This window comes from Eublepharis macularius, chromosome 1 (assembly GCF_028583425.1).
Source record: "Eublepharis macularius isolate TG4126 chromosome 1, MPM_Emac_v1.0, whole genome shotgun sequence".
NCBI classification, from domain to species: Eukaryota; Metazoa; Chordata; class Lepidosauria; order Squamata; family Eublepharidae; genus Eublepharis; species Eublepharis macularius.
The window spans coordinates 105,083,201-105,105,927 of record NC_072790.1 but is presented as its reverse complement, the minus strand read 5'-3'; the positions used below and the strand labels follow the sequence as shown (position 1 = coordinate 105,105,927).

The 22,727-nt window shown below is 44.8% G+C and overlaps 1 protein-coding gene across 1 annotated transcript in view; it reads right to left on the bottom strand.

Moving 5' to 3' along the window:
• Nucleotides 1-349: 349 nt before the first annotated feature.
• Nucleotides 350-22,727, bottom strand: part of SLC35F1 (solute carrier family 35 member F1) — a 423,749-nt gene continuing 401,371 nt past the window's right edge. Inside the window, exons 7-8 of the mRNA XM_054984460.1 lie at nucleotides 21,772-21,926; nucleotides 350-574 (exon numbers count right to left, since the gene is read on the bottom strand). Coding sequence (XP_054840435.1) covers nucleotides 350-574; nucleotides 21,772-21,926 — 380 coding nt within the window. The remainder of the gene's footprint in view (nucleotides 575-21,771; nucleotides 21,927-22,727) is intronic.

Genomic DNA, 22,727 nt, shown 5'->3' with positions numbered 1-22,727 from the left:
AATGTACCCAGTGTGAACATCCCAAGTGAAGCCTAGCTGTAGGCAAACTGTCCTTCAGGAAAATTTGCTTACTATTACTAAACTTCCTCAGTGAAGACATCCGGACAAATTTCTGAGGAATCCAGAGCTCCCCCAGAAGAGTATGAAAACCACTGCCCTATGCAAAGGCATCAGAGTCATTGCTCTTTGCCAAGCACACTTAGACACAATTGAGTTCACATTTTGACAAGTCTTCCCTATTTGCTACCTTGCAGCCCACCTGAGTAACTGCATCCGGTAAATACCTTTCTCTATGAATGACAGAGCTAATGGAGATACAAACTCCACCAGTGGTGGAAAAGGCCTGAGCTTAGGCAACTCGGACATGAGGTTCTTCTTCCATTTCTTGGCCGAGGCTGGTGTATGTTACTGAAGGTTCCAGCTGCCCGGGAGCTGGCAAGTCTACAACAGGTCCTGATGGGTTTCGGAACTGCTTGTACACTCTTGGATCTTGGGCAACATATGTGGACGTGGAGGAGTAAAGCACCAGCCCAACAAGGATGGTAAAGAATGACAGAAGATAAAGTCCTGAAAACTAAACAGAAACAAGGATAAGGATAATAAAAGCAGTGCTGATTAACCAATACAACATGTACTGTAAAATACACTGTAAAAACAGTAAGTAATAATTAAGATTCCTTACCCCAATCCTATTAACTATCTCCAGTAAAAACAAAAGTTGTACAATTAATGTCTTTTTCTAGCTAAGATGTCATAAATATGTAAGTGTGTGTGTATTACATTCTTCGTGCAAAATAAGGACCAGAGATCTAGACAAACAGAACTGAAAGGACATATTTGGTATCCAGAAAATCTGCTCACTCTGTTCAAATGGAATAAGTCCTTGAGGTTCATTAGTTGAAAAGTGGGATATAAATAGCAAATTAACAACAGCAATACCACAATGGAAACTGGTGACAGACAATACACAACTAATACAACAGTGAAAAAATAATATGGAAAAGTTCAGTTTCTGGAAACTCTGGTACGGATCAAACCTTCCTCCAAGGAGCCTTCCTCCAACTGAAGCTGCTCTCTTGTTGGAGGAAGAGCTACTTAGGTAGGAAAAAGACTTCACAATTTTTGCTCAATGTAGCTGTATGACCGGGGCAGGATCAACCCCACCATTATCCTTTTAAGGCACAGGTAGCTAAAAAAATCATAAAACTGTTAGAAGCAAGGAGGATTAATCAGGAACTTCCCTTGTGCTAATCTACTAAAATGAACAGAAACGAAAGCGGGATAGGTTTCAACTATGCTACATATATCTATACCCTGAAGCCACAATCCATAACACAGATCAATTCTAATTCACTGAATTCAAGGGCATGCTATTGTATTCTGGACTGAGCCACGGGGGATGTAGAGATATAACCATGTGATATAAGTAATCAATAAAGCACTTACCTATATAAACATTCCATGTATGTCTGGTTATAGTGGCCCATGTCGTGCATATACTGGGACCTAGGCTGAACACTTTTATAACTAGATTGCTTCCCCATTTTTTTGCAACGCTAATGTATACTGTTCATTTTCTTTTGCAAGCACTGATCAAATGAAAAAAAAAATGTTTACTAATACTTTATTCCATGGGATCAAATCAATAAACTGACCAGCTAGACAGTCAACAGGAGAACCAAGTGAGGGGAAATTACAAAGGAAGAGGGGATTTGTTAAAAGACCGATTACAGTATTCAAGAGTCCTCTACTACTAGCATCTATTGACAGCACTTGCCTAGAGAAAATCAATGCTAAACTGATTATGGGTTTTCTCTTTAAACAATCATAGTGGTGTTGGAACTGACAATACAAAAAGACCTATATGAATTTTCCTTCCAATTTATTAACTTTTTAATATTCGGTAGTGGTTAATTTTATCAGTTGCCACTTGCCAAGGCTCTTTGCTTGTCTGTGAGCATAAGACTTTAACAAAGAGCCAGATGCCTGAAGTAATTGATTCTCGTATTTGCTATATTTGAGGCTAATGGTGCTCAAAAGTAACGTTGCTGTAATAGACTCGGCCTGGCACTCTTGTTTATTCCTTTGCTGCTTTTACAATGTATATATACAGTATGGCTGCAGAATTCTATTCCTTATCTCCCCCATACAAATGCAGCACATTCTTGAGAGAGAAGCAAATAATTTATTGTTGCAACTCATTAACTTCAACATGAGTTATTGTGTAAGTCACCTGGGAAGAATGCAATATGGTTGCTCTTCAGGTCTGAAATGCTCAGATATTGTTTTGCATCAGAGTCTTCTATAGCCACTGAATTTCATATTATTTTCAATCCAAACTTACGCTGAGAAATGAAGCATGTTTTCAGCAAATGCATGCCAGCTTCTAGCTTGTTGCAGGTCTCTCCATTTGTAAGCACAGAACTAGAACACCTGCTGGTACTGTAAAAAGCAGCTGTGTGTAGAGCTCCCAACCTCCAAAGAGAACATAACTCATGTTCTAAGACTTTAAGGGTGGGGCTGTTGCTCAATAACAGAGCTTCTGCTTTGCATACGAGGGTCAAGCAGACTCCTGTTCCCAGGCTCTCGGCTTCCAGTGCTGCTCAGTTGGGCAGCAGGAACAAAACTGTGTGTGGGGGCGGGGGGGGGGGGGAAGAACAGTTAATAATCATAGAGTTCTGGCAAATTCCTACCATGTTGCATGACACTGACCATTTCCACATCTTTAAAATAACGCAACCCTCACTGAATGCTGGCGGCTTCACTGCATGATTTCTGATCCTGTCACCCCACCATGAGTCTATTTTCATGGCGCCATCATAACTGCCTACATCCAAGTGACGTCAGAAATTGACGAAGCCACCAACATTTGGTGAGTGTTGCGCTATTTAAAGACATGTGGAAACAGCCACTGTGATGTTACTTCTGGGTACATGACAGGAAGTAACTGCTTGTTTCCTATGTTGGGTCCCTGATCATAGCCAAATGGACTTGTGAAAATGCTGCCATGCACAGGATTAACAGTGCAATCCTAAAAAGAGTTACTCCAGTCTAAGTAACTAACCACTAAGAAATCCTGTTGGTAGTGGTTGCTAGGGTTGCCAACCTCCAGGTGGCACCTGGAAAACTCCTAGAATTACAACTGATCTCCAGTCTACAGAGAGCAGTTCCCACAAAGAAAACAGCTGCTTTGGATGGTGGGCTGTATGACTTTCTACCCAGCTAAGGTCCCTTCCTTTCCCAAACCCTACTTTCCCCAGACTCCTCCCCTAAATCTCCAGGTATTTCCCAACCCAGAACTAGCAACTCTAGTAGCTGCCCAAGACAGACTTGCCACAAGCAGAAAGCCAATAACATAGACATTTCAAATGGTCACCATGAATCAAATGGCCAGGTGAATTCCTGTTAGTGTGAAGTCTTGATGGCTGTAGCAGATATCAGTCCCAGAAATGAAATGCTATCCAATTCAGCATAATATTTAAACTAGATACCTGTGGGCTTTGCTGTGGTGGTTGTTATATGCCAAATAACCTTTATCTTGTTGGATTTTAGCCTCATGATAAACTTCTTATGAATGAAGAAAGTATTGGCCTTTTCAGTTTTGAACTTACATATTTCAATGTTATTGACTATACAACTTATATATATAGTAGGATCTTCTGCAGGTGCCACTTTGATAATGGGCAAAATCAATGACTGTCCATGCATGTGCATTCTCTTCTGTGGCGCCAATCTTATGAAACGATCCCACTCTACTGGCTTTCTGAAAACTGTGCAAAACTGAATTATTAATGGGTAGCTTTTTATACAGGTAATAGAGCTGTACTGTAACATACTGGTCCAGCAAAATGTTTTTGTAAAGGGATAGGGACAGGGACTGTAGACAATACTACTCTGTATGTACTGTTTGTTATTGTAAGTCTGATCCTGCTATGTAATTTCTGCATAGCTTAATGTGTCATGTTAACGTTTATGTCTTATTTCAAGTCTGTTTCTGTTTCAGATTTCTGTTTGGTTACAGATTTCTGAAATCCAAATTCTATTGCATTGTTTATTGGATGTCCTGTCCTGTTGATTGTATTGACTTACACTGTGTAATCTGTCTTGAGTCTCAGTGAGAGATGCAGACTATAAATAATAGAAATAAATAAAATGTTGTGGTTTTGCATAAATAGTTTCTGTTCTTTGAAGTTTCTCTCCCTTGTCACTATGCTAGATTTTTTTTCCTACCAAAGGAGAGGAGACAAGAAAAATACAACTGCAGCTCTATTATCTACTGATTTTTAAAAGTAAAGCCCATGATATAGACAATAATATGTTTTAAGATGTGATAACGCACAAGAATGCGACAAAGGGCATTCTGCTCTATCATACAAAAAGACATTGTGTGTGTTTCTGTGACCACACAATATTAGAAAAGCTACCCTGTAGACATTGGACATACCAATAATAGCACTGCTCTTGTGCCAGTGTAAACCTGTACTTGAAATGATCAATCAAATGCAGTTATTAAAATCAGACAGAGTTGTCTGTTATTTTCCACCCATATAGTGTTGTTTGTAATCCCATGGTGTAGGTATATTTTAGTATTAACAGGCCATGATTCACCATTTGATCCTGTGGTTGCTTTATTATGGAATGTTAAAAATTGTACATCTGCTTCAGACAGACAGCTTGACATGAGCTTGTTATCTGCTGCAAGACAGCGTGAGACGTATTGTGGGAAAGTCTTTGTGGCTCCCAATATTAATGACTTTATTATGAGAACATAACAAATTGCCCTCATGTCTAAAATGGCATATCTAAGAAATAGTATAAATCTAGAAAATGTAAGGGCTGATAAAGATGGGCTTTTGTTTATATCATAGAATGCTAAGGTTAACAATAGGTTTTCTTCTTTTGTGTTTTTTGAAACATCGTAATGAAGGGTTTGTTTGGTTTTTCGGTATTTTCCCTTATTTTTCTATTTTATTTTTCTTCTTTAACAAAAAAAACCCCTCTATGGTGTATTGCCATAAATGAGGGTGTTTCATAAATGAGGGTCCCTCCATTTTCCCAAGGCTAGTCAGGTCCTTTGAGACATGGGAGCAGCTAAGCCAATGGCAGCTGACCCTCAAAAGTATAGCATAGGCTTGCTGTGACATTAGAATAATTCTGGCAATGTCTTCAAGAAAGGTGGAGCAAGTGGGAAAACATCAGAGGCCTAAAAAATTATAAAACCAACTACTTCTAAGATTTTTTTAATGATTGTAATAAAATTCTTTAAATCCAGTAGAAGGGAATGTATGTCAGTCAAGAGGATCATCTGACTATACTTACTGTCCTTTGTATCCAATACAATCTTTGCTATTATTTTAATATTCTGATAAGTCAATATTTATGAAGTGGTAGTAGCATCAAGAGGACAGAAAAAGATATCCTAGACATAAGCACACTATATTACTTTTTAGCATTCTACTGGCAGGTTATTTATATAGTACATTTTTATAATGGACTAGAAGTGGTAATTATAAATTATTTTACAATTCATTGGTTGGTGTGCAGTAAATTGAAATGAAAGGGAGCATTAATTACATACAAAGCAGTCTTGGAAAAACACAAGCTGTACTTTGATAATATAGAGCTCTGTCCATAGTGTTTCCCCTATACTATTATCCCAGCACTACTGTGAATGCTTTCTTAGAAAGCATATTATTTACCAGCTCCTGTCCTCCCCTGAGGTTTAACTTTGGATTCCTACTCTGTCATCTAAAGGACATACTGGCAGAGTCTTATCTGCTGTCTGTTTCACAAAGAAAAACAAAAAAGATGACAAAGGAGGGACTCGGAGAGAATTCATCCAATTCCCTTATAAACTATCTTCCTCAAGACAGAATCTGACACTAGAAAGTTTGATTGATTTTTCCTCCAGCACCAAATTTGTCTTTAACTGATTAAAAGCATTAAGTTTGAATCTGTATCTGCACAAATTAAACATATATGCTCACACAGCACAATTTCATCGTTAGCTGAACAGTAAAGGAGAGCAACTCACTGTTCTTTCAAAATCATCAGTTTGGAAACATCAAACAAAAAGGACAGAAGAACCACAAAGTTCCATAAGTATCAGCACCCACGCACTTGACCTAGGGTTGCCAACTCCAAATTGGGACATTCCTGGAGATTTGGGGGCAGAGTCTGGGGAGGGGAGGAAACTCAACAGGGGTGTGATGCCATACACTCCACCTTCCATACACTCCACCTTCTGAAGCTGCAGTTTCCTCCTGAGAACTGCTCTCTGTAGTCTGGAGATCACTTGTAATTCTGGGAGAAATCCAGCCGTCACCTGGAGGATGGCAATTTGACCTTGTCCCTCATGTTAATTTAAATAAGTAGAACAAAGATGAGGCATAAGCAGAGTGCGCAAATCAAGTGCATTGTACAAGGATACTTGCAGGAGAGATTAATCCATCCATGCAAGTGAACCAATCCATGTGCTAAAGTGAGGGGCAAAGCAACAGTGACCAAGATCTTTGGCAAGTGGGCCACAAACCAAGCTCAAGGTATGAGATTGTCTCCTCTACTACTAATAGTATCTGGTCTACAATATATGCATTATATATTCCCCCTCCCCATGCCTGAATGTTGCTTTTTTCTAGGCAACTCAGATAAGGAGTGAGAGAGGCAGGCCCCATTACAGACCTCCAGATTTTTGCGCTATGGAATCCAGAATCCTGCAGTGCATTCCCAGCCAACCTGCTTAGGATGGCAGCAGTCCTGTGGGTTGAGCTTAGGATGGCAGCAGTCCCCAGGCTGAGAAGCTACCAAGAACAAGCCTGTGAGCAGCCACCTCAAGGAAAGCCAAATCACAGTTTACCTTATAGTCATAGCCTATATAAAAATGGTTTAATTGGCACTTTCCCACTCTCATTAGAAAGTCACTGTTGACAACGCTAAGGGGCCGGGGCAGGGGGGGCCGGTCTCTAATTCATCCCTCTCCACTGATTTTGTCCTGAAAGCCCTTCCATGTCTCTCTCCCCCTTGGGGGTTACAGACCCATGCAGGGGAGGCAAGCTTCTAAGTGTGCTTTGCAACAAAGTGCCCATATTACATTCTATAGTTTTGTAATGTTTAGTTTGGTCCTGATTGTAAGAGGCTTGGGCTTATATCTGATGCCAGACCAGGAGAACAACTGATAGGCATTTGGTTCAATCAAATGAAAATAGTCCCATGGACTTCATAATATCCCACCCCACATCCTCCGAGAAATGTTTTCAATGCTGACACACATGAGGAACATGAAGTTCAGCTTTTTTGTGCATTTGTTACTTTCTCAACAATTTTCACCCTTTCCCTTATGCAACTCTGCATATTCTATCTCAGTTAGTAATACAATGCATTTAAAAACCTGATGTTTCTCAGAGACGAAACAGAATGTGTGATCTTTCCAATATGGAATATAATTTATGGTGGTTGGCTTTCTAGTTAATGACACAAAACAGTGTGACCAGACCTGCTGATGCAGAACGCACTCAGTGTACATGGCTTTGCTAATGGAGAATGAGAGATAAACTGCTTATATAATCTAGTGGGATTGCAATTTTCTTGTAATAAGTAAAATTCAGCAAATGGTTTGCAAATCAAAAGCATAAGAACATATGAAGCCTAAATTACCATTCGCTCTGAGAAAAGTGGCTACTAAATCCCTCTGAGGGAAACTGTAAATTAGCATGAAAGACTACAGGCAGGGCACCAAAGAGTCTAAATATGAATTCATTTTGTAATACGGGAATGAGGTTTCCCCAGGTTAACAGGCAACAGATATGTGAATATTAGAGATGGGCACGGTCCGCATAACGGACCTAATTTCGTCATGAACTTACCCAGTTCGTCCTTTGCAAACACGCGGGCCGTGGGCGCGTGTTTTTCTTACGAAACAGCCGAACATTGGGGCTTTATGTCCGTGTGTCCGTTGGCCTGTCATGCCAGGATTCCCGCTCAAACAATTTCCTCGGCAGCGGTGTGGAGCCACCTTCCCCATTTGGAACACACCAATCTTAGCCCAGGAAACCTTGATTGGCAGCTCTGTCAGCCAGACAGAGATCACCAGCCTTTCTACATAAAAGACAAAGCGCGCGAAGCTCCGCTCCATTTTTCTGGTGCGGGGACACGAGGTAGCTTAGCAACTGCTTGCTGTGGGGAAGGGGTTTTTTTTGTGAAAGCGCGGCTTGTGCCTTGGGGCTTTGGGGCTTCAGTTGCAAGAGAGCTTACTCTTTTCTCCATTCCTGTTTAATTTTTTTCTCCTCCTTTCTATTCTAGTTTTCTTGAGAGCACTTTTAAAAAAATCCTTTTACCGCACTATCGGGTTACTCTGTTTTATTTGTGCGTTTTTCGAGTCCTTGGGTTCTTCTCGGGCTTAATCCCCCCTCCCCCTCAAATCTCTTCCTTTTTTCTGGGTTGCTGGTGGGTTCTATTGTGCTCTGACGCCACCCACTCACAGACCCACAGTGGGTGCAAGGCAGCTTTGGGCGTTGTCTGCCTGAGTTCTTGCCTTCTTTCCCCCACATTCTTTCTTGGCTGCTGATGAGATGCAAGCAGAGGGAGAGTGCTATTAGGCTCTGTGAAACACCCACTCTCTGATGACCGGCAGCAGGTTTTGGGGGACTCTGTCTGCTTCACTTCTTTCTAAGCCCTTTTCACTCCCTAAATAGTGGGTGACTTGGGGGGATATTTCCAGCCTGGCTTTTGAGGTGCAGGGGGAAGACTGCTACTGGACTCTGTGAAACACCCACCCTAGAACCACTGGCAGCAGGTTTTGGGGGGCTCTGTCTGCTTCACTTCTCTCTAAGCCTTTTTCACTCCCTAAATAGTGGGTGACTTGGGGGGCATTTCCAGCCTGGCTTTTGAGGTGCAGGGGGCAGACTGCTACTGGCCTCTGTGAAACACCCACCCTACAACCGCTGGCAGCACGTTTTGGGGGGCTCTGTCTGCTTCACTTCTTTCTAAGCCTTTTTCAGTCCCTAAATAGTGGATTTGTATTTGTATATTGATGAAACAGTGTAAGGCACATGATGACTGAGCTTTACAAACATATATTATCCTATTGTCGAAGGCTTTCACGGCTGGAGAACGAAGGTTGTTGTGGGTTTTCCGGGCTGTATTGCCGTGGTCTTGGCATTGTAGTTCCTGACGTTTCGCCAGCAGCTGTGGCTGGCATCTTCAGAGGTCGCATCTCCTTTTGGTGCTACACCTCTGAAGATGCCAGCCACAGCTGCTGGCGAAACGTCAGGAACTACAATGCCAAGACCACGGCAATACAGCCCGGAAAACCCACAACAACCATATATTATCCTCCTCCCGATGACAAGCCCTGTCCCTGGCACCTTCTAAGTACCTCCTCTTTTTCTTGATATGATTTGTATGCTGACAAAACAGTCTAAGGCACATGATGAGCTTCCTTGATGGACTGCATCATGTTCGGTGAAGTGGGTTTCGTCGGCGACTGTCCTGCTGTTGCAAGCACAAGAGCCCCTCTGAGGGTCAATCCCCGAAGTCCAGTGAGAAGTAGGACAGTGGCCCAGGTCAGCTTGCTTGATAGCAAGCAAGCTGACACACCACGTCACTAAGGTGGGACTTGTCGTCCACTGCCCAAAGAGGCTCCCTCTGAACAGGGTAGCATAAGTTTCCTTCCCTCAAGGTGTGGAAGACATCCTTTCCATGCCTTCCATTCCAGCAAGGGGCCTTTGAATTGCTACATGATCCTGTTGCGGAGTTGGCTTTCACTCAAGTACATCCATTCATTTCCCATCATGGAGAGTTGGTCTCCCCACCCCCGGGGAGGGCATCTCTTGTTGATGCAGCCCCATGTAGGTGTGTTTTGTGGGCAGCCACCTCTCCTGGACAGGAGCACAAGTCTCTCTCCTTCCCCCAAGGGTGGGTAAGGGTCAGTCAGAATAGGGGAGGGGAAGTTGTTGTTTGTCTCTTTGGAAAAGTGATAATCGAGGAGCGTTACATGAGAACTTTTGGTGGGGAAAGTTGACTGAAGTGAAAATCTGTGGGAAAACCAAGGCCTTTTCTGACTCGAACCGGTTCTCGAACCAGTTCTTGAACCGGGCCTGGTCCGTTAAAAGTTTGTGGACCGTGGTCTGTGGAAGCGCCCGAACCCCGAACCAGCGGTCCGTAGGCAAATGCCAGTCCGTGCCCATCTCTAGATCCTTAATTCATCCTGGTTTTATTTTATTTTTTAAAATTATTGTTGCTATTATTGTTGTTATTGTTATTAGTCCACCTTTCTTACTGAGATCCAAGGTGGATTACAATCGTGTGAATAAAAATACAATATAATTGACAACTAGGGCATTAACTGAGCAAAGTACAATAATGAACAATGCTTAAGACATTCAGGGAAACAGATACAATAGAGAATGGTGGCAGCAAAATTTTAAACAAGTATAAAGTCGAGCATAGAGATTAAATCTACCTGACACAAAGCATAATTAATTTCCACGGCATGTTGAGCAGCGTGGACACTCCCTAGTAGGCACATATCTACATCAGCAGACAGTACCCAATATAGCGTAGAGTTTAGCCCCTGTCCCTACCAATGCATTTCTCTGAGGTATTTCTTATGACACAGTCCTGTAATCTGGGTAGAAAGCACTCTTGAATAATTATTCAGTTTTACACAGTTTGCAGAAAGCTGGGAGAATGGGGACTTTCCTGACCACCTCAGGCAGGCCATTCCATAAGGTTGGAGCTACCATAGAGAAAGCATGTGTGTGGGCAGCTGTTGATTTTGCCCAACTGCAGAAGACCCTGCACAGATGAGCGAAGCTCCCATGACAGAACATAAGGGGAGAAGCAGACGCACAAATATCAGGAGCCAAGGCCATCAAAGGCTTTGAATGTGATAATTATGACCTTGAACTGAGCCCAGTAACGGATGGGAAGCCTATGAAGTGACTGCAGAATGGGAGTGATATGCATGCTCCATCTAACTCCTGAGAGTAAACGAGCTGCAGTGTTCTGTACCAACTGAAGTCTCTGAGGACTCTGAAGGGAGACCAATGTAGGGTTTTATATTGAAACACCGGGCCTCTTCAACGGTCCTTAACTTTTTAACATGCTCCTTCAAGGGACTCAGGGTGACAGTCATATTTGTCTGCTTGCTCAATTTAATTCTCACAACCACCATGTTAAATGCATTAGATTGAAAGATGGAAACTGGCCCAAGGCTATGGTCCCAAGTGGTCATAGCAGGGTGGGATTTGAACCCAGGTCTTCTCAGTCTTAGTATGATACTGTATCAGCTTAACCACACTGCTGAAAGAATATTTGTGTGTATGTGTAGAAATATACATTCACACACATTTGTATTATTCCTCCTACTACTTCAGTTCTCTTCCCCCTCCCCTGCTCTTATCTCTTCCAGTCTATCCCTCATTCTCTCACTGAACAGAAAGAAGAATCCCATGCTGGGATATGCTGCTATTACTTAAATGCAGAATTCTACCTAGCCTGGAGAATTCTGTACATGACAGTAATGAGACAAAACTTCTAGGAAAAAGGAAAGCAATAAGATAACAGTAGAACAGGATGGGACAGGTTTTATTCAGTTAGGAATGATGAGTAGATTAGAGCTAAAATGTGAAAGGGCTTCACCAGCCTTGTCAAACAGCTATAGTTTAATTTCAGCAACAAAGGGCTTTGCTTCCACTGCTACTTTCACTGAAATTAAGCTAAAGGCCATTCCTTAATAATGTCTCATGCTGAGATGAAAGAGGTGGCTGACCCATCCTCCTTTGTACTGAGGAATGGAAAAGGAAAGATTCTGCACATGGGAAAAAGCATTTTACACAACACATTTCTGGCAAGGAACAGCAGTTACTTTGTCATTTGCCTTTTCCCACTTTCCCCCCAAGGGATGCAGAGAAATGCTGTTGGACCTTCTACTGATAACATAACAGCTAACCACAGCTGGAGATGTATGAACCTGCAGCAGCCTTTCCAAAGGCAAAAAAGCAGCAGTGAGAAGCTTGAGTGGATGCATTACTTTCTGCTACAGTGGCTACAGTGAAGAAAACTGAGAATAAGCTGGCCTCAGCATCTTATAGCTATATTTTCAAAATCAATCATTATTGATTTTAAAAATTCAGCTACGCATAGTGTATTGTGTTGAATCGCTTTTTGACTTTTTATCAAATAAAGGAAATGCCACTTGCATGTTTGTTCAAAGTCAAAGTGCAAGCCATAAGTCATTGTTGATCTTTTCTGCATAGGGCTTTTTAATCAGTTCTGGTCCCATACTGCATTGATTTCTCTCCTGAGTTCTGCATGCAGTGTTAAAATACCCCAATTCATTCTTCAAACTGCTTCCTAGACTTTTTTGCATTCTGGATGGAGAAAGGCTGCATCAGCTGCAGAATTGCTCTTTCCCCAGATTATCTGCAGCTTTTCTTTCTGCGCACATATTCTAATGTTTTTCCCCCAGCAAAGTCAAATGGAAGCTTTTAGAAAGCTCAGAATGTATTCTTTGGTGTGAGGCCTGACACTTTATCCCCTATGCCTTACAGTTGAACAACCACCAATCCATTTCCCCCCAGATTTTTTTTAAAAAAGATTTAAAATAGCAACAGAGCAATGTTGGGGCCTTGAAAACAAAAACCCTTGCAATTGACCCTGGGCCGGGGGGATGGGGGACGGACGGGACGAGACACTGCAATATAGCTAACACAAAAACTTGACAGAGAGCTCCGAATCCCACGTGATATTTTAAAGCCGCTCAGTGTGCTTACTGTGCCATTTAATCCATTCTTTTTGGGCATTTTTTAAAAACAACAATTTTGGTGCCTTAACAAAAGAAAAAAAAACCTTGCAAGTTTCTTCAGCCCATCAATTGATGAAACTGATGTGTATTCCAGAAAGCCTGCCGCAGAAACAGAGGGTTTTTCTAGTGCAGAAAAAATAAACAGACCCCACTTTGGTTTGACTTGAACTGCAGAATTACAGAGGCCCAAAGCAGATCCAATACTCATGGATTAAATATCCAGAAAAGCTGGTGTAATTGTGCAAGTGGAAAACACTATTGTTTAAGAAAATAAGAAACTTCCCCCAATATAAAACATTAGGACTGTCTGCAAATCACAATGCCTTTAAAAACATTTAGAGCTAGTCTCCTTTGAGTCACTGTTACCTGTGAAACTGGCACCTCACATATTGACTGAGGATCAGTTCTAAACATACTTCAAGATGATGCAACTCCCTGGCACAGGAACATGAGACACTAGCAAAACACTTCAAATATTTTTTGGGCCAGCATTCAGTTTCCAAGGCCCAAAAACCAGGTAATGATCCTTTCCTAGAGTGCCTTTGATTTCAAGAGATTTACTGCTGAAGGTACAATAAAGCCATTGGGTGAGAAAAGTAGCATCACGGAAAAGAGAAACCACAACAGTTACTTGAAAGCCTCATAAAAATTACCATTCTGCCAGAGTTACTAAAATGCTCCAATGATTCTAATTTAGCGTAAAGCCATTACTTTCCACTGAAGAGGGCTTTTGCCCATTGGTCCATCTGCTATAAAACAAAGCGATTTGTACAGCTAAGAAGAGGTGCAGCAGGACTGGAAAAAGTGCTGCCTTTCAGATGGTGGAAACATGCAGAATAAACAGACCGAAGAAGAAGATGATGATGATGATGATGATGATGATGATGACAGGGGACACTTTAAGAACTGGTTTTCCTCCCATAAAACAAAAACAAATCACAGGTCTGCCTAGATACTCATGTCTCTAGAAATACCAATTCTGATCAACAGGTTAAATTTGAGTTTTTCATAAATGTGAATGATTCCAAACAAAGCTTTAAAGATGTAGAGTGTTTATTGTGGTTCCTTTCCCTTTCAGCATGAATACCTACTAAATGATTAAGGACTGTCCACAAGCCAGGACATCAGATCTTAGTTTAATGTAGTTTGCAAATTGCGATCTATGTTAAAGATAGTTATGCATTGTGTCTTCAACAAGCAAATCATGGTGAATGTCAATTCTCTCCCACTCCAGTCTCTCTCATTAAAAGGTAATAGCTAGGTCTCCTTCCTATATGCCCTCCGGAGGCAGGGTTTAGCTTGGCAAGTGATACACCGTGGTCTCACTGAATGTTAAGAATATGGATAATGCTAACTATGATTAAGCATTATGGTGGATACTGGGCCACTGGAAGCAAGGGTCTGTGGCTGACACATCTTAGTATTCCTATACAAATTTTTGACCTCTTTCAGGAAATGTTTACTTACCCAGTTACATTATCTTCTCCTAGTCTAAGTGCTTTCACTTGCTCTTCATGGCATCATCATTTAATCATACTTAACTGGCTACATAAGCACTGTGACACCATCCAACTGACTGCATTTTCCTAGACTGAGTGTGACTAATTCAAGATGCATCACACTTACTCAGGGATGTTACCATATAACCGCATCTGATTGGCTACATAGCTCCACAATGTTATCCTATTCATTACATCATTGATTGACTTAGATCACCGATGTGACAACTCCAGAAAGAAAAAAAAATAGCTATGGACAGAGGGAAAAATGAGGGTCAAAGTACCTGCAACCAGAAAAGGCAGTGGCACTGGACAGACAGATGGACAGACAATAACATATACATTCATACAATAAAAAAACTGAGAGGAGTATTTCTACCCCACTGAAATATTGCTTTTGATATGAAAACAAGAACTAGAAAATATTTGGCACAGCCCTATTTTATTCTGGTCACTCAGTTGTGGCCTTCTGGAGGAAGCAAGAGTTTTGCATTGCTTTTGTTTCTGCCCAGTTTAGAGAGGATGGAAGAGAAATAATCTTATCCCCCTCTACCTTTTGCAATGAGAAGATGAGAAACCCATTGCTTCTGATCTCTAGCTGTACTGTGTAGCAATTTTTCTGATGGAGAGTGCATGAATCAGAACTTGACTCCCAGCTGATCTCCTATTAGTTGGGAATTGACTTCTGACCAACAGGCAGTTGCAAGCTTGCTTAGGCAGCTGTTCGAGTTGTTTGTTGCAAACTGAATGTATCTTTGATCGTCAGCTCATGGTCTGATTGTGAATATCAAACAGAGTATGTTTGACTGCCAAACAGGTTCACTGTGAAATTTGCAGCATCCCTAGTTTTCTCCTGCAGCAAATGTTTCCTCTTGTTTTAGTCACAATTAGACAGGGAGTGTTCAGCAGGCTCTCCTCCAGCCATCACCCAAGTTTGGTCAAGATTGCAATACAGATCGTGGAGTTATACATTCCCAAATCTGATGCCCCCAGGAAATTCACATTCGACACAATGGGAGCCACCAGTTAACTTTTGCCCTGTGTACAAGTGGTGGACTCTAGGGAGCGGGGGCTTTGGCTGCTCGCTGGCGGCACCCCCTATGTGCCCGCCTGCCAGGCCTCCTAGAGGCTACTTTCTGGATAGAAGTAAGTAAGGTGGGTGATGTTGGCGGCCACTGGGCCTGGCGGGTTGAGGTAGGTGGTGGCGTGCTGCTTCCCTTCTAGGGGCAGGGGGTCTGGTTGCTCGCTGGTGGCACCCCCATGTGCCCACTTGCCAGGCCACCCTGAGGCTACTTTCCACCAAGGTATGATGGTGGGTGATGTCAGCAGCTGCTGGGCTTGGTAGGCTGGGGGAGGCATTGGCAGGCCACCTCTCCTTGAGGGGTGGGGGGTCTGGCCACTTGCTGGCAGCACCCCCCATGTGCCCACCCGCCAGGCCTCCCTGAGGCTACTTTCCACAAAAGCTGGAAGTTGGTGGGACAGGTTGGTGGCCGCCGGGCCTAGCGGGCTGTGGGAGGCATTGGCAGGCCACCCCCTCTAGGGGGCGGGGTTTCCAGCTGCTCACCAGCAGCACCCCCTATGTGCCCACCTGCCAGGCCTCAGAGTACTGCACTGAGCTTTCCTACGCAGACAGGGACATGGGTGATGAGTGTGGACGCCAGGCCTGGTGGGCTCAGGGAGGTGGCAGTGGGCTGCCCCCTCTAGGGGGTGGGGGGTCTAGCCACTCACTGGTGTCCCCCCATGTGCTTGCCTGCCAGGCCTCAGAGTACTGAACTGCACTTTCTTGCACAGACAGGGACATGGGTGATGAGTGCGGACGCCAGGCCTGGTGGGCTCAGGGAGATGGCGGCAGGCCACCCCCCTCTAAGGGGCATGGAGTCTGGCCGCTCCCCAGCAGCACCCCGCATGTGCCCACCCGCCAGGCCTCAGAGTACTGCACTGCACTTTCCTGTGCAAACAGGGATGTAGGTGATGCGTGCGGCTGCTGGGGCTGGTGGCCTTGGGGAGGTGGCGTCAGGCTGCCTCCCCTCTCGGGGCAGGGTGGTCTGGCCACTGGCGGCTAACATCACCCACCTTCCTGCTTTCACGGAAAGGATGGGAGGGAGAGGAGATGTCATTTGGAGGGGTCGGACTGTTCCAGAGAGGGAGAAGTCCAAAGAGGGAAGGGGAACTGGGAAGATCCCAACAGTTGCTGCAAGGATGCCTCCGAGGATCCCACTGAGGTACTCAGCGGTGGCAGCTAAGATCACCCACCTTCCTGCTTTTGTGGAAAGGATGGGAGGGCGAGATGTCGTTTGGAGGGGTCGGAGTGTTCCAGAGAGGGAGAGGTCGAAAGAGGGAAGGGGAACTGGGAAGATCCCAACTGTTGCTGCAAGGCCTCCTCCAAGGATCCCACTGAGGTACTCAGTGGTGGAAGCTAACATCACCCACCTTCCTGCTTTCGTGGAAAGGATGGGATGGGCAAGACAGGTGCCATGGAAAGGGGGGTACCATGTGGTTCAACCCTATCAGAAACAGCAGCAGAGCTGTTCCTTGTGGCCAAAAGCAGCAGCAGCTGACATCACCCACCTTCCTGCCTTCACGAAAAGGATGGGATGAGCAGGACAGGAGAGATCGTTGGAAGGGGTTGGAGTGTTCCAGAGAGGGAGAGATCAAAAGGGAATGTCCAGGACCTAGTCATGGAGAGGAGAGCAATGGGTTGTCTGTCACAGCTGCATTGCAGAGCAGGAGCGGGAAAGCCCAAAGGCAGTGGCAGTGATGTGGTAGTCCCTGTGCCCAAAAGCAGTGGCAGCTGACATGACTGACTTTCCTGCCTTCGCAGACAGGACAGGATGGGCAGGACAAGTCATGGGGAATGGTCGGTGCCATCCAGAGAGGGAGAGGTTGCAAGAGGGAAGGGGAACTTGTCTGAGAGAGGGGGGCAAAGGGTTCACCCTACAGAAGATGGCAGTTCCACAGAATCTGCACCACTCAAAGACCGCTTACCTGTCCAGGCAGTACAGGTAGGTTGCTGCCAGCATCACCCACCTGCCTGCCTTCGCGGAAAGGATGGGTGTTATGGCTGGGGCCCATTCTCCCCTGCTCAGAGGGGACAGCAGGTGCCCATGGATAGGGGGTCCCGTGCTGTACAACGATAGTCACAACAGCTCTTGAGCTGTACATTGTGCCCAAAAGCAGCAGCAGCAGACAGCACCCACCTTCCTGCCTTTGCCGAAAGGGTGGGAGGAACCAATTTCCCCCTGCTCAGAGGGGACAGCAGGAGCCCATAGATAGGGGGCCCCGTGCTGTACAACCCTATCATCAGCAACAGCAGCAGAGCTGTCCCTTGTGGCCAAAAGCAGTGGCAGCTGACATTGCCCACCTAACTGCCTCTGTGGAAAGGATGGGATGGGCAGGACAGGGCAGGCTGGGAGGCATCTGAGTGGTTCCGGAGAGGGAGAAGTTGAAAGACGGACCGTCAGGAAACATGTCAGGGAGACAGGGAGAAAGGATTACCGCTGGCTGCATTGCAGAGCAGGACTGGGAAGACCCCTTTGTTGGTGAGCCATGAGCTGAGAAACCCACTGAGTCGTGGGGTAGTGGTGGCAGATGACATCACCCACCTTCCTGCCTTCGTGGACAGCATGGGATGGGCAGGACAGGAGAGGTTGTTGGGAAGGGTTGTTCCGGTCCATCCACAGAGGGCGAGGATGGAAGAGGGACCGTCCGAGAAATTGTCAGGGAAAGAATGCGATGGGCAGGACAAGTTGTGGGGAAGGGTTGTATTGGTGGCATCCAGAGAGGGAGAGGTTGAAAGAGGGAACATCTGGGAACTTGTCTGGGAGAGGGGGACCATGGGTTAACAGCCATAGAAGCAGCCCCGAGAACTGAGACCAGCTGGAGCCTGCGACACAGGAGCTTGGCCTAGAACCACAGTAGCACTTGCTCCCACTGTTTAGTTTATTGTACTCAAGTTTGGTTTTTTCCCCCCAATAACCGATGGCAAATGTCCATATGGTTACAGAGTACAATATTGTTTGAATGTTGAAGTTATTTTCAGTGGAAGAACTATTACTTTGGGTGATATGGGGGGGGGGAGTTGGGAAATGGGGTTGGGCAGGGGAGGGAATGGGAGGAGGAGGGTAACGGGTTATGTTGACATGTTTTGTAAAGACAATATTAACAGTTACAAGTTTTTGTTTATATTTTTCACTTTACTATTCTTGGCTAAAGCAATTTATAAAGACTAGTCACTGTAATATTCTTGGATATCATTAACATGTTAAAAGCACATTTAAATTTTTTTCTCACTAATATTCTAAATATTACCACAGAAAAAAAGAAAAGAGGTAGAATTATAAGCATTTATGAACAGATAGTAGTTTAGATAGTAGTTAGGAATAATGTTAAGATATAAGTTATTACCTGCCTTAGAGACGCCAAATTATAGTACTTATAATCAATGAAGATATATTTGCATATAAAAATATTTTTGAGTTAGCAATATCTAAGTTACTCTAAATGTATGTAGTGTAAAACTTATTTTGTACCACTGGTTATTTTTCTTGACTTTGTAACTGTTTATAAAGCATATTTAAATAAAAAAAATGGGGGGGGGAGAATACAAAAAAAAAGAAGAAAAAAAGAACCACAGTAGACTTGGGGAGGCTCAGAGCCCAGGTAGGTACAGGTCCAAGGAGGGATACCCAAGGAGGTTGCTGTTGACCTTGACGAAGGTCAACATGTCCACCAGGTCCGGATGCAGACGTGCACTGTGGGGACGGAGGAGGTCTCTCAGGTGGGAGAACACCTGCTCACTCTGCACGCTGGAGGGAGGGCAGGACAGGATGTTGGTTGCCATGATGGACAGGTCCGGCCATACAGAAGATTTATTCACCTAATACTCCAAGGGGTTGGAGTGGGGGGGGGCTCTGTGGGCCCTGTGAGGTACTCTCACACCATAGCCCCTGCCGAGTCCTCCACTGCGAGAGATGCGCCCACTGTGCTGCGGCCAACCACACAGCACACCGATGAGGCCCAGAGATCAAGTGGGTCTCTCCTGGCATGGCTTTCTTCCCAACTCCCTCCACCCCTCCTCCTCCTCCTGCTCCTCCTTCTCCACCGCCTGCTCCTCACCCCTGCCCAGTTCCCTCAAGCCTGCCTTCTCTTTCTGGAAACAGAGCACTGCTCTGCGGAGCTCCTTTTTCCAGCGCTGCATCTGACCCGCCCACATGGCGATGCTGCCCTTGATCTGGGGGTCAAAGAGGGAGCATAACATGCTGTACCATTTGGTACAGCATATTGTGGCGCATCGGATGCAAGCACTCAGCCACGCATGCCTGGATCCTCCTCACAAAATCATGGACCCTGAGGAAGCAGCTCTTTCTCGTGCTCGAGCTCCTTGGCCAGGAACTGGTCAAGCCCGTTGATCAGGGTGATGACCTGACCCAGGTTGGCCTTGTACGTGAACAAGAGCTCACTGGCCTCCTTAAAGTGTTTTAGCATCCAGGACATCTGGGCAAGGAATCTCCATTCTATGGAGCTGAAGCTCAGCTCCTCTCCCCTCCTCAGAACGTCCGTAGATGACAGGATGTCCTGCAATGGGCCCTTCTGCTCCACCAGACGACATATAATAATCAATGTGACAGAGCTTGGCCCCAGGGCTTCGCAGCAGCCCGGGAACCAGAGGGAGGAGGTAGAGCCCTAGCCCTGCACTCCCAGAGACCTGACCACATCAGGCAGTAATAATCAGTGTGAGCCCTCAGCCAAGGTGCCCAATGAGCTTGGACCCAGAGCCAGAAAAAACAGACAAAGCGGAGCAGCCCTCAAAAGAGTAAGCCAAAAAACAAAATAAAAGGGCTAACCAATGAAGAAATATAAATGTATTTCAATTCAATTTTGTCAAGGAATAAAGTGCATAAGAGTGCAAATTGCTATAGAGACATACAGTCAAAATTACAGTCAAAATTTACAGCAAAGCAGGAACAGCGGCAAACAACAGTAACAGCATATGGAAACAGTCAAGAAATTCACACAAGGGCTCAACCACTAAAGCCCAATGGTGCAACAATGAGAGGTACATGTATACAAAAATATCCCTAAAACCATTTCTCTTATCAAACTCTTATAATTACACCAGGCAAGAAAAAGGGAACACAAGAATCCCCCTAACTCAACAAGATGCCAGCAAAGAGCTTGTTTCAAACTCTTCCTCAGGAGTCATGATTACAAATACACCTGAAAGGTGCCTGAAAGGTCAGCGGCTGTACCCTGTGAGGTGCTGACCTTTCCACCAAAGAGCTTCATGGTGGTGTGTTGCTTTTCAGGTGTATTTGTAATTATGACTGAGCTTGGCTCCAGAGCCAGGCAGCATCCCTGGAACCAGAGGGAGGGGGTAGAGCACTAGCCCAGCACTCCCAGAGACCTGACCACATCAGGCAGTAATAATCAGGGGGAGCCCTTAGCCAAGGTGCCCACTGAGCTTGGCCCTAGAGCCAGGCAGCAGCCCTGGAACCAGAGGGAGGGGCTAGAGCCCTAGCCCAGCACTCCCAGAAACCTGACCAGATCAGGCACTGATAATAATAATGTGTGAGCCCTCAGCTGAGCTGCCCACTGAGCTTGGCCCGAGGGCCTGGCAGGAGCCCTGGAACCAGAGGGGATAGATCCCTATCCCACACACCACACACAGAAAAAATCCCAGCTCCAATGCACTCTCCCTGTCTCTCTCCCAAAAGGCTAGCAACAGCTCTGTCCCACTCCACTGCCTGCTGAAAATTAAAGCCAGAACTTGGAGCACAGTGCTCTTTTATAACCAGAAGTCTCATAGGGAAAAGAAGGAGGTCTGTGGTTGGCAATCAGAACTGCCTAACAGGGTTTGCAGGGATGAGATTGGAGTGCCCGTGGCTACAGAACACCACCCCTTCACCCTCCCTTCCCCCTGGTCTCTGCTGCCATGTAACCAATTGTAACCAATTTGGAGCTCCACACTTGGAAGGAAGTCCTGCTCATCAAGCTAAATTGGGCTCAGATTGGGGTTACCAGGGCGACAGAAGGAGTGCAGACAGAGTTCAGGCAGTCCAAACCTCCGTTGCCAAGGGAAGTGATTGAAGGTGCCTGACTGTCTGGCTTCACGAACAGTGGACAAACTCAACGAATGAGGCTTGCAATGACTGCTTGTTCGTTTGCAATGGCGTCTCACGAACGGCTTGTTTGCAAACAGACGGACGGGCTGTTCGTGGGGTTTTTTCGTTCGCCATGCTGTTTGTGCCTATGTCTAGTCACAATTGAATAGCACAGCAGCAAGGATGATGCACTCCTTCACAAGGGGCTCCAATGGTTATAAAATGAATTGTGAATGTGATGCATTAGGATAGAGGTAAGCAGTACAGAGATCTTGTCATTGTTTTGCCTGCAATGTTTTCTCTGCATGAACACACTGTCGAACAGAGAATAATCTGTTATTCAAAATGCACAGTCTGTTCTATTTACCTTGTAGTGGAAGAGGAACAATCCACAGAAAAGGCTGTACAGGTCTGCTGTAAGTAGGGAGAGGTTGACTGATGTAGCACTGGTTTTCTTGATAACTACAGGCATGAAGCTGTAGAGACCGAACATACAGGCACTAAAGCCAACATACAGCAACCCTGGAAGAAGAAAGAATTCAAAAAAGAATTAAGTGACTTCCACATAAGATTGCCCTCCTCTGCCTCCAGCTGCCAACCCCTGCCATCACTCTCCTGGCTGGCTGGCTGGCTGGGTGTGGTGGGGAAGAAGGCTGGCCCCCTGTTGGCTCTCTGTAGTTGTGTTTCTGTTATGCTTTACTTTCTATCTTTTGCTCTATCTTTTAACTTTTTCATAATAAAAATAAAAAATAAATAAGTAAAAGAGTACAGGTATAGTTAGTAGTATGCAGTTACTAGAGAAAGGCCTTTTCTATGGCAGTGGACTCAGAATCTTCCTCTGATAAAATTTGCCCAGTGCCTAAAGTACTACCATTTAAGCACCAGGTGAAGACCATCCTGTTTTACTCATACTTTTCACATCAACATGTTTACAGTACATCTGATATATAGTAGGTTGGATTCCATTAGTCAACATGATTAGGCAGAGTTCGTAGAATGAATTTCTCCTGTATTCTACCACACAGCATATGGCGGATGCGTGGAGAGGGGGGGAGATACTGCAACAATGAGGGGAACTTTAAAAGGAGAGGAGGGTATTTCTGTCAATTTCCCCCCAAACTGTAGCCTCCCATATTACACTCTATACTCTTTCCAAGGATTCTGAGACCTTCAGGAATAGCTTTTCAGGGAGGCACAAGAGAATCTAGAGGGAAGGGGGAGAGAGAGAACAATTCCATTAACTCCTTTTTTTCATAGGATCTAGCCTTGTGTTTTACTGCTGGCTCTGCTTTATTGTTTAACTTGTCTCATTTTATTAGTTAC